Genomic DNA, 15,514 nt, shown 5'->3' on the forward strand with positions numbered 1-15,514 from the left:
TATTAAATTGTTTAATTTTTTTTTTCTACCCTTCAACCCAAACGAAGGCTAAGCAAATGGCAAAGGCATATGTAACATTATCATTAACATGTACCGCTGTCTAAAGGAAAAAAAAAACTATTTTGATCAGATGAAAATGAGATAATGATGATGCATTTGCATAATTTTAGTAATTCATGACCATCTGGACTTTGTGAAGACGTGGGTAAGCACCAGCAGTCTGCTTACCGGAGTTTTGGTCAATAGAAAAATACGGCTGTCCTTCCAGAATGCTGTACACCAGCTTGGCGCTGTTCCCGTACACGGGGTCGTCTGCGTCCGTGGCTGTGACCCTCGTCACGGATGTTCCTGTGGAATGGGGAGGACACAAGCTGAGAAAAGCCGTCTCTCGCTTCTCTCATTTTAAAATAAACCAACCACACGGTTACGCAACAGTTGCCCTGCATGTGTTTCCGTTTTCTGAGAGTGAGTACATCTCCTGCTATATGTGGCGAGAGAGCGCCGGCTGTGGGTGTTGGGTTACCGTGGGATACACAGGGCCTAGGAAAAGCCTTCTGGAAAAGCTTAAAGACTCCGGCCGAAACCGAGTGTATCACGGCTCTGAGCTCTCGAAAGCTCCAACCCAGGAGAAGAAAAAAAGCAAAGCATGCGGGACGCACAGCTGCTGGGCCACTCGTGGCATGGCTGAGACGGGAACAAGAGGCCTGACTACAGAAACGGCAGCGCGACACGCTAATGAAACACTGGGCTCTGGAAGTGCAGATGGCATGATAATTGTTTGTAAAGGATGATGTGTGGTATGTTGACAACCTGGCAAAGAGCTCTCATTGTGTGTGTGTGTTTGTGTGTGTGTGTGCTGGGTGGGGGTGTTCCAGCCACGAGAATTCAGCCCTACACTGAGTCAACATGGTGAGAGATAAAACAGGAGAGCTGTTGAGCCTCTTCTCTTCTGGAAGTCTCTCTACAAGTGCCCATTGCAGGTAAAGCTCATTCGGCTTGAGCACAGTCAGACTGGTTTGTTTCTTTGTCTTTCACTTATCACAGCTCTACTGCAGTGGATGAGTGTACCACTCCCTCAGTGGGAGGAGCTCTGACGAAGCCCCTCCCTCCAGGCCCCTGAGGGAGAAGACGTGCCGCTCAGAATGCATGCAAACCTGGGTTGCCATGGCAAAAAAAAAAAAAAAAAGACAAAACATAAATAAGGATGTTCCTGTATGCGACATTTTTGTCTTACCTCATATACGACTACTGCAGTGATACTACAATGGTACTATAACATACAAACTACAGTCTTCGCATGTGTGTGTGTGTGTGTGTGTGTGTGTGTGTGTGTGTGTGTGTGTGTGTGTGTGAGAGTGTGTGTTTGTGTGTGTGTGTGTGTCCTTTGCTTACTGAATGCAGTTTATATATTATCCTTACCATTTGTTTTATCAACTGCCACAATGCTTTAAAAGCTCAGAGATAACACATGCTTGACACAATAGCTCCCTTTAAGAGAAGAAAATAAATACATTTCTGAGAGAAACGCCAGCCATTGCACTCTGACTTCAAAACCTGGTTTAGCACTGCAGCACAATTGTTTCTGAGCGAGAGCGAGGCTGAAGTGGCCCTTAGAGATCTGTGTTTGTCAGTAATTCAAGTGCCAGTGGTGTGCAAACACAACAAACCCTCACTGTTGCTAGGGCTTACCTGTGACTCGGTGTGGTGCTCGTTACGGCTGGACATGAAGGCGTACGCGAGCTGTTCTTTTCTGTGGGAGTGTGACTTCCAAGCCTGAGCATGTGTTAGTATGCGTTCACCACTTGTTTAGTAGATCAAATGTTTCCTTATCGCTAAGCCAAACCCTATTAAAACGTCGACAAACACATGGCATGGGCCCTGGAGACGTTCTTTGGTGCTGCCTTCAACTCAGCGGTCTGACTCACGTTAAGATAAAAGCGGGGCGTTTATTGCATTCTTTGAATATCATTTTATTTTTTTTCCTTGTTCATCTCTCTTGGATGCTGCCTCACAAAGATGTCACTGACTTCTGGAGCGCGGAACTCTTCCCTTCTGCATCATATAGACAGGCTGTAGAAGCCAGCTCTGAGGTGTTAAGAAACACCATGTGGACACAGAAAGTTTGACCAGACAATCAGAACACTGGTCTACATCCTCCTCTGCACAACAAGGTACCACACAGAGATACAATTCACAAAGAACCAGAGTCTGTTGGCTGCTTTAGTCTAGTGGTCTGACCTAATTTAAATCGTCATTCAGATCTGCCCTTCGCCTAAACTGTAAGTAATATTTACAATTAAGATATCTTTAACTGGCCATCACATGTATATCAGATACATATAGCATTGCGTCCTGTTTGCGTGGCACTGCACAGTTTATTGTTGTGCTGTACCTCAGCATTCACAGCGCTGGTCTCCTATGTTTCCACAGCTGTGTTAATTGGTAGAGGTGACTTTGCCTTCATCTTTCAAGCTTCCGTGAATCTGTGCAGGCAGCAGATATTAAGCAACATGCTACCCAGACACATACAGATTTTAAAATTAAAAATAAAAAAAACCCCACACAACCATTTTCTAAAACTGTGGAGTCAGTGGGCCATGAAATAACTCCCTTTCCCCTTGTAGACCGAATTGAAAACCTCTTTCTAGCCCTCTGATAAAAAGGATGGAGGATTAGAAGCCTTCCATTGGCGCTGCTTCAAATCAGTACAGATGAGTTTGTCCTTGCAAGATATTGTATGGTGAGCTCCCAGACTCGTCTCCTCTGGGCTTCTGCCCTCTCAGCCCCCGGACGCTTGTGAAAACTTGATTGTGCGAATATTGTCTTTGGCTGAGCATAGCGCCTGCTGGAGAGTCTTGACGGCAGTGAAGATGGGAGAGAAATATGACTTGCAGGAAGAAAAACAGTCCTTGTCCACAGAGGAGAATCGGAGAGTTTGAAGTCCATCAGCTCGGCTGTCGAGGGCAGTCACCTTGCTCATAGCTATTCTAAAATTAACTTTAAATGCTGTTCACAGGTGGATAAAAGCAACAAGGTATTTCACTGAAATTTTATAAATGTCATATAATATGTTTTGCACACCTCATCCAGGGAGCGAAAGGGTTTTTCATTGTGTTTGAAAAAATAAGGGAACCTTGGTGTATCCGGCATTGTGAAGGCCACATACACTTAACTGCAATTTTGCAGGTTGTGAAGGTAACCACAAATAAGTAAAATAAAACCACAAATAACTGAAAGTAAAATCATCAATGGAATTATAAATGTGCAAACAACTCCTTAAAGTAACAGTATTCTTACACAACTCCAACTGACATCTGAAGTGTTACATACACTCATAATCTCTTATTAACTCAAACAGTCAAATGCAGCTGTTTAAAAAACAAAATAACTTGTCTTAATGCTTAGAACTTTTACATGGCACAACAGTCCTCAAACAAATCCTCTAAGCCTGAAGGTATCGACTACTGCAACCAGGCTGGCCTGGAAGAGGGACCTGGAACTGTCTGCAGAACTCACATTCTTATATTGAAATTGAGGACAGTTGATTCAGCACTTCATCATCTGGACAGACATCGAATTTCATTCATCTGCCCCAAAAAGCAGCAGGGAGACATTCTATCACCAGGACTTCTCGGGAAGTGGAATAACGGAAGTCAAAGTAAATCCCATCCAGGAGAAATGGCCTTTCCCTTTCTTTTTATTGGACAGTCATGACTTATGACTCATACGCTATACAGCCAGCCGCAGTAATGCAAACAGACTCTCTAGTGACCAAATCCTCTCATTTCTTGTATGCATGAGCTGCAGTGATATATTTTTTGTTGGCTTTCACCAGGTTTCGTGTTCTCTGTTTATTATGCCCTGGCTTTTAGTATCATTGTACCTCTATAGCATTTATTTAAGTGCCGTCTCCCATCTATATTAAAACAAAGGAAGCAGAAATAGTAGAACTAAACTAGAGAACATAGTGAGCAAATTGCTTGAACTCCTTTCCAGGGACTGCGTACTAAATATGTCATTTTCAAGGCTAAAATGCAATGAAGCACTAGCATATTAGTAGGGACTCTAACCTGGCGAAGTTGCATTATAAATATTACATATTAGAGCACATTTATTTTAACTTGTTACGGTATTACTCTCTGAGCTTTACTCCAACAGAACAGCTTCTGCTTAAGCGTGATGGGTCTGGCCTTAATACAGAGTGGGAGAGAAAAGGAGAAACTAAATGGAAAACCCCCCAAAAGCGTTTCACACCATGACAACTACGTCTTTCATGCTAAGCCTTGCAGCTCATGCAGACACTGTGAATAAAGGGCTGTTTTGGGCTCCTTCATAGCTGACCCGCTTGATTGCACGACATTGGTCAGATCCCGACGCACAGCAAGCCCGTCATCACAGAACCGTCATTTCTCCAAAAATTGCAGGCGGGTAAATTCAGCGGGAATAATGGGTAGAGCTGAGTGCTGTCAATGCCAGCACACTCACCACCGCCACACGTCCACTAGACTCTCTGAATTACTCAGAGACATGCTGGATTGTGGCCAATTTACGTGAAAGGCAGCCGAGTCCCTGATACAAGGACACAAGGCGTTCGCGGCCAATGCTAAGCGCCATGGGCACGGGAAGAATATCAGGAGATGGGCCTCCTTCTTCAACTGTCATTCACGGGGCTTTTCTGTCCACCTTTCCTGCTAGTATGATGTACAGCAGGAGCGATAATTGAAAAGGACAGTTATTCTGTGGTGTTTATCACGACACATGAGAGCTACAAGTTTTAAAGAGAGTGACGATAATTTACAATAAATCATCCATCCAAGATTCCTTGTACTGCCCAACCCTCATAACCCCAGCTAATTCACACCTGGGAGAACAATCACATTTGTGTGTGTGTGTGTGTGTGTGTGATGAGATATGAGCAGCTCCCAACAAAAGCACTGCAGCACCTTTTGTTTACAAGAATGGGCCTTTTTTTACAGAAGAAAAATGAATTAAAAGAGAAAATGAGCAGATGAGGCTTGTGGTGAAATGGTTGTCAGCATCGTGAAAACTGTTCCCAGGAGCCTCAAGCAGAAACAGCACAAGAGACTGTCGCTGTCTGCACCACAATTAACGCTCTCTGATGCCAGAGAACAGAAGCCTGCACTTACTGCTGCATTGTGGACTGGCAGAGACTGGCAGCTTGGGGTGAGAGAGAGTGGCAGCTTGGGGTAGGAGAGAGTGGCAGTTTGGGGTGGGAGAGAGTGGCAGCTTGGGGTGGGAAAGAGTGGCAGTTTGGGGTGGGAGAGAGTGGCAGTTTGGAGTGAGAGAGAGTGGCAGTTTGGGGTATTTTTAGTGGCAGCTTGGGGTGGGAGAGAGTGGCAGCTTGGGGTGGGAAAGAGTGGCAGTTTGGGGTGGGAGAGAGTGGCAGTTTGGGGTGGGAGGCAGTGGCAGTTTGGGGTGGGAGGGGTTGGCAGCTTGGGGTGGGAGGCAGTGGCAGTTTGGGGTGGGAGAGAGTGGCAGTTTGGAGTGAGAGAGAGTGGCAGTTTGGAGTGAGAGAGAGTGGCAGTTTGGGGTATTTTTAGTGGCAGCTTGGGGTGGGAGAGAGTGGCAGCTTGGGGTGGGAAAGAGTGGCAGTTTGGGGTGGGAGAGAGTGGCAGTTTGGAGTGAGAGAGAGTGGCAGTTTGGGGTATTTTTAGTGGCAGCTTGGGGTGGGAGAGAGTGGCAGCTTGGGGTGGGAAAGAGTGGCAGTTTGGGGTGGGAGAGAGTGGCAGTTTGGGGTGGGAGGCAGTGGCAGTTTGGGGTGGGAGGGGTTGGCAGCTTGGGGTGGGAGGCAGTGGCAGTTTGGGGTGGGAGAGAGTGGCAGTTTGGAGTGAGAGAGAGTGGCAGTTTGGAGTGAGAGAGAGTGGCAGTTTGGGGTATTTTTAGTGGCAGCTCAGATCTAGAGGTTTGGCAGTATGCGTTTTTGGTAGGTGGGAAAAGTCACATGAGGAACATGAAACAACAAGAAAAAAACAACAAAATGAACTCCTTTCTAACATGCATACTTAAGTCTGGACTTAACATGCATACTTAAGTCTGGACTTAACATGCATACTTAAGTCCAGACTTTGACAAGCTTTGACTGAGAAACGCAGGAACAAAACAATTACGGGAGGCCCTCCGAGCTCTGCTGAAGGCTTTGACATGTGTCGCCATTTTGAAGTGGTTTGTCACTGATTCATTTTAATGAGTTTGTCCATGGACAGCTCAGGCTGAGGTATTTGGAGACAAACTGTTACGGTTGAGCTGTTTTTAATTGTTCCCCAGACAATGACAATTAAACAAACATAAAAGTAAATAAAACGTGCGTTATAAAAAAGGGCCATTAAGGTCTAGAAAAGGCTAAAAGGGCAAGCATATTGTGCTTCATTGAGTTTAAGGTTGAAGACCAAGAGGTGAGAAGGCTTTCTGAGCTGGCTTTGTCCAACACTGTAGAACTTCTACATTCCCCACCAATGTTAGACCTCACTTTGTTTAGCTGGAACTTGATAATTTGGCAAAGACATTGATCATCATTCCTATTATGGAAAGACAAGCAGTCTAATGAACTGGAAATAGGTGTGTTGGTCAAGTGGCTCAGAACAAGAAACAAACAAACAAATAAACCAACAACCACACAAACAAATACACAAACAGATAGAGGTAGGTTCATGACACGGCCGAGACTGAAGTCCCGGCTGTGCTGGTCTTTTTTCCTAAATGCTCTGGATGTGATGAAGGAGCATTGGCTTCGTCGTTTGTCTGTTCTGCAGCAAGTATGAATCTCTCAGGGGAGAAAGTGACACATTAAAGTGATAGTGATCATCACTGAGTATGTGAGCCAACTCCCAGAGAGAGCGACAAGCCAGAGCAGAGTGTGTGTGTGTGTGTTGGGGGAAGCAGGTATGTATGGGTGTGCAGGGGTGGGAATGTGCTTGAGTATGCGGGTGTAGGCATGTGTGGGTGTGTTTTGGTGGGTGTGAGTCTCTGTGTAGGTGTGCATATGTGTACATTTTTATTTGATGCTGCATGTGTTTCTGGAAGCATTTGTCCCACACGTGTGCATGTGTGTATGTATGTCTCAGTGTCTCTGTGTCTGTGTGTAGTGGGTTGTGAAGGTAACACCATCCCTGACTTCCTGTGAGTGTGATGGGGGCCATCAAAGCTGACACACAGCTATCAGTGCAAACACCAAGTACAGTCAGACTGTGATGAAAGGCATTAGAGGGAGAGGAAACAGTAAGGGGTGGGTGGGGGGTAACTAGGCCTCCGATTCCTCTACAGCAAACAATCCACCTTGACACCAAATAGCAGCAGAGCTGCATTGAGCAATGCAGAGCTCTCACCAGAGAAGAGTTAACCAGACAGGAAAGGGTTAACCAGACAGGGAAGGGTTAACCTGCTTCCTCCTAAACCTGAAGACCAAACACACCGTACGTGCTCGGCCAGTTAATGGATCCGTCAGACAAAAGCAGGCAGTACTGCACACACTCACACTCACACACACACACACACACACACACACACACACACACACACACACACACACACACGCACATATACATACACACGCACACACACACACACACGCACACACACACACGCACATATACATACACACGCACACACACACATTTGCACATGTGCACATAACTCCATCATAAAAAAACATAATCACACCTGTGAGAGCACACACACTCACACACACACTCACACACACAGACAGACACACACACACACACACTCACACACACACACAGACACACTCACACACACTCACACACACACTCAAACACACACACACACACACACACACAGACACACACACACACACAGACACACACACACACACACAGACAGACACACACACACACACACACACACACACACTCCTCCAATTAGCCTTTGACTAAGCTATATGTAGTCACCGGCGATCTGCATCACATCAAAGTGCTTGTCAGTTCTGTCAGCACCGTGTCTTCAGCCGAGCTGATCAGACCTGTGCTATAGTGGGACCCCGTCCTGAAGTCCCATCCACAGTTCAATCTCTTATCAGCTTCTTTCATTTCCCTTGCAGACTGGCACGATCAACCCCTGTTCTCAGATCAGCCTCTGCTATCAGATCAGCCACTGCTCCCAGGTTAGTCACTGCTTCCAGATCAACTTCTCCTCTCAGATCGGCCCCTGTTCTCAGATCAGACACTGCTCCAGATCGGCCCCTGCTCTCAGATCAGACACTGCTCCAGATCGGCCCCTACTCTCAGATCAGACACTACTCCAGATCGGCCCCTGCTCTCAGATCAGACACTACTCCAGATCGGCCCCTGCTCTCAGATCAGACACTACTCCAGATCGGCCCCTGCTCTCAGGTCTGTCACTGTTCCCAGATCAGCTTTCCCTTTCCAGTTCCCACACACCAAAGTTTCTTTTCTTCTCAAGTCTGAATGTAGCCCCCCCGCTACCATGAGTCTCCCGTGGAGGCACACACTCTCTGTGTGAACACGCTCTTGTGAACGGTGTGGAGACACAAGCCTGCTCTTGAAGCGCACCGCGCACGCCTGCCTCACCGGAACAAAGCCAGGCGCGCTCGGGGTGTCCGCTCCCAGACGACCCCTGCACGCCAGCGCCGTGGGGTAGGGAGCCCGCTAACCTTCTCCAGCACGGCTGAGTGTTTACTCCTTGCTCCACTGCTCATCAGAATAAGGTCTTATAAAAGCAGTCGTAAAGAGCAAATGAAAACATTTCGCCCGCAGGATGTGACGGAAGGCTGGAGCAGCTCGCTGGCAGGGACCAGACACAATGCCACCCCTCCTTAATAAGAGAGAAACAGGGGCAGAGGGTGAGGAGAGGCAGGGCCATGGGGTAACATGCTAGCAAGGTGAAGGAAAGAGGAAGACCACTGAACGCAGAGCTGTTATTCACTAAAGAAAGAAACAAGAACTTCCACACAACATTAAAGATCTTCAGTGCTTCTCATCGATATTTAATAAACGTAGGCAGAGCTGGGAGGCCCGCGGTCTGTGAGAACATGCCTGGCATCCTGTCAGACTGGCATAAGCAGCCAAAAAGCGCAGCGGGAATTAGAGCACTCCAGCTCTGACACAGATCTCTCCTCTCCTCCTCTGTTCTGCCCTTTTATACACTCCTAGTGTCTGGGTCTCCATCATATCACAATTAATATTTAACACAATTAACTTTAATGAGGTTGAAGTACATTTTATTTTCACACATGGCGTCCTTCGGCTACGCTCACGTTTCACGCAGCGGAGATTTAACGTAGTCCACCGTTCAAAAGCGGATCCGTCTGTGCCGGGGCGAGGTGAGCTCTGGCTGGGCACCGTCTTTCCTGACGGTGAGTCGTGGGACTGTATTTCCTGAGCGATAATGCCGGGCTCGGACTCAGGCCAGTGGGCTGCGATGCTCCGACAGGCAACAAGATGATTGGTTAGGACAGTCCCTTACGTTAAAGGATCGGATCACTGCTTTTCAGCACAGGTTTCTTCATGTAATATCATGCATAACACCACCTCACTGTACGTTTAATACTGAGAAACTCACCATGCCGACAGTTTAACACACTCCAAGCCAATCGTTTAAGCCTAAAATCCCAGCAAATCTTCAAGGTTGTTCTTGGCAACGGTTAGATATGATGGACAACAACATTTTTAATTAGATCTGGGTTGGAAAAACACAAAAGAATCTCCCTTCACCACAACAGGTTCCATTGAAAGCCGCACTCACAAAACCAGTGGTTAAGAGCATAGACAACAACAACAACAACAACAACAACAACAACAACAACAGCAGCAGTGCTGGTCAGACGTGACGCCAGCCAACTCCTCTCTCCGACACCTCGCTCCTTAACGACAGACGAGTGATGTCCGCTTGCTGTGTCCAGCACTGCTGATCCCGTCACATGGGACAGTGTGGCCATGGCTATTAGCAGTATTCCATCTCATCTCAGCTGCACAGACACACACTTCAGCTCTCTCGCTCCTCTCTTTCATCACTTGATGTTTTCTCCTCGCTTCTATTGTTTCCCTCCCAGGACTCTGGTAGGGTCCACTTCTCAAAGCAGACAGAAAGACCCTTTGTTTTCCCTTCGCCCGTCCCCGCGGTTTGTCTTTTTGTGTGTTTTGTGGTTCTGTTTTGCTCCTGACCAATCATCTTTCAGAAGCCATCTTATGCAGGGCCCAGCAAAAGCCTGCATCACGTGACCGTGGGCTTGCCACACTGCCTCCTGGGAAAGAGAGGCCGTAGTATTCGACTCAGGAAATCATCGCTGTTTCCTCAACCATTTAAGAAGACATAATAGCCACAGTGATGTTCTCCCAGCAGCAGGGAAGATCTGTAGATGAAACAGCGCTTGAACTGTAAACAGAGCTTAATTCAGACACCAGTGTTGCACCTGAATAACAGGTGCCTTAGAAAGAGGAAAAAGTGGAGTTCTCGGCCTGGCATCCGGTGCGTGTCAACCGGTTCTTTCCATCGGACTCGGCCGACAGAAAACATGGCCTAGCCTGCACTCAGGGCTAGTTACCATCCCTTGCTGTCTTCCCTCGATGTTGATTTCTTGTCAAGTTGCTGAGCGAGGCACATGCCCATTGATCTGTGCCACTGGGAGTCCACATGTTGTGAGAAGGGCGGAGCTTGGGTGGAGCCGGAGAAGGGGGCGGTGCGGTTTTTAAAGTGGTTCCCACCCATGGCATAAGATCCCATAATCTCACTGCAGTCAAGAAAATGTGGGTTCTAAAATGACTGTGAAGCACAGCGACCGGAGGGAGAAAGCTACTGCAAGCATATAAGTGCACTGTTTTCTGATAACACTGATAACTGTAATTCTTACAAAAAGACACGGAAGAAGAAGAAAATACTGGCTAAACAACCACTAATACAACTGAGGAAACAAAACGCAGGGCTGCATTAGAAAACAGCAGAGAGGGGTGGAGAGAGACCTGCTCTCATGACAACCGTGAAATAGTTCAGCGACACAATATGACTGGGAGCTATTATGATGTGATTATGAGAGTATAGATAAAGTAGCTATTATGAGCATATATAAAACCATCTAGATGTAACAGACAATTCGAATGAAAATATATTTCAACTTTGTTTACCATATTCTGAATGGACTAAGATGAATTTAAAAGGTCTTTTTTCCTCAGATGTCAGTGAAGATGTAGAAGACGTTTTCGTGTGAAGGACCTTAAACCACTACTGCACGCCAACATTCACCTCCTAATTTCACTCCCGATGACCAGTTCCTTTGAAAATACATTTCAAATACAAAGTTAAGAAACCCTACATGTTGGCCTGGGGTTACCTAGCTCACTCAGAGCTCAGCAGAACATGTTTGTTTTCATTTAAATATCTTTTTGCTCATGTGATTAGCAGTTGCTTCGGTTTCCTCTGTCACAGAGCACTTTCACACTTTTGCAGGCAGGGCGAACAGAGGGACAGTGCATGCTGGGAAGGGCTTCCTGGAGACCTCACCTGTCCACGGGCGAAGTGGCAGCCGGGTTGGCGCCCTGACCCTCCAGACTGACCGACACCATGGAACAGTCTCAGTGTGGAAACTGGGCAGCAGATGGGACTCCGCTGTGGGCCAGCTGGACGTGGAGCTAAAAACCCAACGCATCCACCTCCCCCATCTGTTACAGCCATGCTCCACACACCACCTCACACCACAGCCTGCACACGGACTTCTGTGTTAATCAGACAACTGAAAACACATGTGTGGTGGGGACCGTGCATGAGCAATTGATGAGGTGCGTGCATGAGCACGTGGTGAGGAGTGGTCTGCTCCATGAAAAGGAATGCACTTTTTTGTTCTTTTAAATCTCCCACGTTCTTTTTAATGACTGTAAAGCAATTTGTCTAATGGTAGATGTCTTAAAGGCAGCACAAGTGCCAGCGATTTCTGTTGTTGTTGAGAAACATGAGAAATAAATTAAAGCTAATTAAATTAGGTCTGTTGGCTGTTTCCTACTTTGGAGACTTATTCTACATGTGAGTGGATTGTTCAATTACAGACTCTTCTCGCAGTATTTGTTTTGGAAAGTAGCACGGACTAAACTCTTAAAATCTCTCTGTCACATTTCCATAAACCTGTCTGGAGAAAAAGGACCAGCTCCATTGTCAAAATCCCCCCTGACGAGACCTTATTTATTTTTTCCCTGCCAGGGATGTGGTGTGCATAATCAGAAACAGTATTAGCAATACAGACCCCTCACCCCTTATTCCTGCTTCCCATGCCCATAATAACTCTCAAAATGCAAATGAACTCTGGGTAATCTATTAACGTCACTTCAATTTTATTTCAGTGCTCCAATTTAGCAGATCCTGACACATTTGCGTGTGTGGAGTCTCTGTGCACGGGTTCATTTTGCCGGGAGAGCAAGGCTCGCATGGAGAGGAGTGCGCAGGAACCGTGTGCCATCTGTCTCTCCGTTGCTTTATTACCAGCCTCCGTAATGAAGCCACAGTGAAAGAGACTCTCGAGGCCTTGCTCACGCTCCACTTTCAGCTCTCCACTTTCATGCCACAAAAAAACAACAACTTTCCATCCACTTTGTTCTTGCGTGTAGCAATTACTGTCCTCTGCACCTTTTTTTTTTTTTTTCAGGAAAAGAGGCCGGACAACGTGACGATAATTACTCCAGTAGTCATTTTAAGAGGATTCAGCAACCTCACAATCAGTGCCAGAATGCCGAGAGCTTCATAACTCCAGCATATGGTGTGAAGACCTGATGGGCCATTCACTTGCTTGTCTTGGCCTTGGAGTCAAAGACCCCATTAGTGAGAAAACAGATTGCGTAATCCAATGAGATTTGTCTAGTCCATGCAAATGACTGTTAATTCCCATTGTGCCTGGACCTCTGTTAGTAAGTAGGAGACTCAAATTTAATTGAAGCAAAATTGAAATGTGAGATAATCTCATGAATACACATACGGCATCTCGGAAGCAAAACTCTGAGTCTGTAGCCGATCTTTAATCCCATAAACTTGAAGCAGTGAAGAGGATTATGGAGCCTCATATGCTTCCTGTGATTAATAATTTGTGAGACACGCTGGTGGTGTCAGGGATTCTCCGCCCCAGGAGGATCTGCATGGGTTCTGATTGGTCCACGCTGGCTCAGGTGTGGGTGTTAATGAGGGCCTCCTGCTCACTATCGTCTGCACCTGTTCTCTGCTCGTGCTCGACACAGAACGGTGTGGCCTGGAGACCTGGAAAGCTTCACGGGCAATACATACTTTTGGAGACCAGATCTTCGGAGACCGTGCTCCAGAGAACAGCTCTTCGGTGCTGTTTGCGCAGACGAGGGCTGAGCGAAGATTTGACATCTGAGGGAAAAGACTCAGAAATAACATCCCTTTTCTCTCTCGTGCTTTTCCTCTGTCACCGATGCTTCTGAGATCTGAACCTTGATGCTGGCTCTCTTCACGGTCCTCACCACATGATGGTGTCCTTATCCGAAGACCCCACATCTCATGAATCTCATCCATCCTCTCTGCTTCTGACCTGGTGTCCCCTGCTGATTAGGGTCTGTCTCTGCCCCAGTTTAGGGACTCATTAGAACATACACAACTCATGGTCAGGCTCCGGTCTTTGCAATGCTTCGTGTAACGCTCACTAACAATCTCAGTGTCGTGGTCGGAGTTTGCTGTGTTATGACCTCACTGGCTTGTGTCTGTGTTCATGATTGTGGATTTACTCACATTAACTCTGTGTCCCAGTTCTCTTGGCTTCTCTGCCTGGTCTGACCATGATTCGTGGAAAAGCCCCATTACACAGCCCCATTAATGAGTCCCATTAACGAGGCCTGTTAACGAGCCCCGTTAAATAGCTCCTTTGCCCATGTGTCCTGCCTACGCTTCTCACATGTTACACCAAGAGTTGGTGATTTAAGAGGTTTGGGGGTTACTTTATTTGCTGATGCCAGCATCGCAAGAATAAGTTCCTAAAATAGCACCATCTGCCCCAATAAATTCCCCCAAGTCGGGGAGGTTCTCCAATGTAACAGGGCAACTAAGTGCTTTCTTTGTTTTATAAATGGGTTTTGTTTTCATGGAGCAGCCTTGAAAGGGCAATGATGCATCTAATTGTAGTGCATCTAGCACAGCAGAAAAGCCCAGTCCGGGTTTGGCTATGCACAATGAACATGTGAAAGGTAAGATAATGATCAAAGCTGCCCCTTCACAAACACACACGCACGCACACACACACACACAAACACACACACACACACACACACACACACACACACACACACACACACACACACACGCACACGCACACGCACGCACACACACATGCACACACACACGCACACACACACTCTACATACAAACTGCCATGTCAAATACACATGTAGGTGTGTTTGTCATGTTGGAGAAATGGTGCCAACTTCAGCCTGTTATCTCTGTGTCCATCTCATCATTGTGTCTGATTTATTTGTGGGTGGCATCTACCAGATGGCTGGGGCACGTTCACACACACACACACACACACACACACACACACACACACACACACACACACACACACACACACACACACACAATCAGTGTAAGCGACAGGGTGAATGCAAACGAACTTTACATATGACCCACTTCAATTCACTTCACTTCCACTGCCAGAGAGCTGGTAACGGTATCTTTTATTTGAAGAACTTAAAACAGTTTGATACATATTCTTAAAGACTTCAAGAACTGACCACATATTCCAAATATGGGAATGGGTTAAATTACCATAATCCAACAGAACTGCAGAATTTGTGTCAGCTTTTTTATTATAATAAGACATTATAATTTATTACTCTGCTGCTCAGTATTCTGCAATCACTCTTTGCTTGAAATAGTTTTTTTTAATAGGTTGTCAAAAAACTAGTTAAATGTTTCTGTGTTCAGAATGAATGAATGCTTGTAGAAAACTTCACACAAACGTTTCAGTGATTTTGACCTAGACTTTAATTTAACTTACAACATTCATGTGTGTTTTTAAATGCAGTTTGTCACATCAGTACTAGACTGCTTTTTGAAAACTATTGCCAGAGTAATGCAATAATACAGCACAATAATATACTGCTACAGCTAGAAAAACTACTCGAGCTATACAATTAAACTACTCCGGCTATAGTAATGCACTACTGCATAGTAATATATATAAAGATGCAGTAACATAGTACTGTCGGTACAACAATATACTATGTATGACAAGAGATCTAAATTCTGAGAGAAACAAGCAGAAAGAGAGACCAGTTTGTTTGTGTGTTTGTTTACTTCTCCAGCCAAAGAGCTTTAGATTCTTTCCATGACTGTCTCCCAGGACATAAATACTTAATAAGACCAAAACAAGTCAAGTCCAAGCCAACGAGAGAGCACTTGGTAATGTTTAATTAATCAGTAATGACAAAAGGAGATAACAGTCACAAAAGAAGCTGCCTTCCGTGTCGTGATGTGGCGATCCCGCGGGGGTTGGAGCTGTCCTCCATAGCCTCCATACTGCTCACCCTCG

The 15,514-nt window shown here is 46.1% G+C and overlaps 1 protein-coding gene across 2 annotated transcripts in view; it reads right to left on the reverse strand.

Annotated features, from left to right (window-relative positions):
* The window catches only part of cdh8 (cadherin 8), a 77,243-nt gene that overhangs the window by 25,647 nt on the left and 36,082 nt on the right, over positions 1 to 15,514 (reverse strand). For both annotated transcript variants that reach the window (XM_027024386.2, XM_027024385.2), the window contains exon 4: positions 229 to 348. In XM_027024386.2, the coding sequence (XP_026880187.2) occupies positions 229 to 348 (120 nt within the window). The remainder of the gene's footprint in view (positions 1 to 228; positions 349 to 15,514) is intronic.

This window comes from Electrophorus electricus, chromosome 21 (assembly GCF_013358815.1).
Source record: "Electrophorus electricus isolate fEleEle1 chromosome 21, fEleEle1.pri, whole genome shotgun sequence".
Taxonomy (NCBI): Eukaryota; Metazoa; Chordata; class Actinopteri; order Gymnotiformes; family Gymnotidae; genus Electrophorus; species Electrophorus electricus.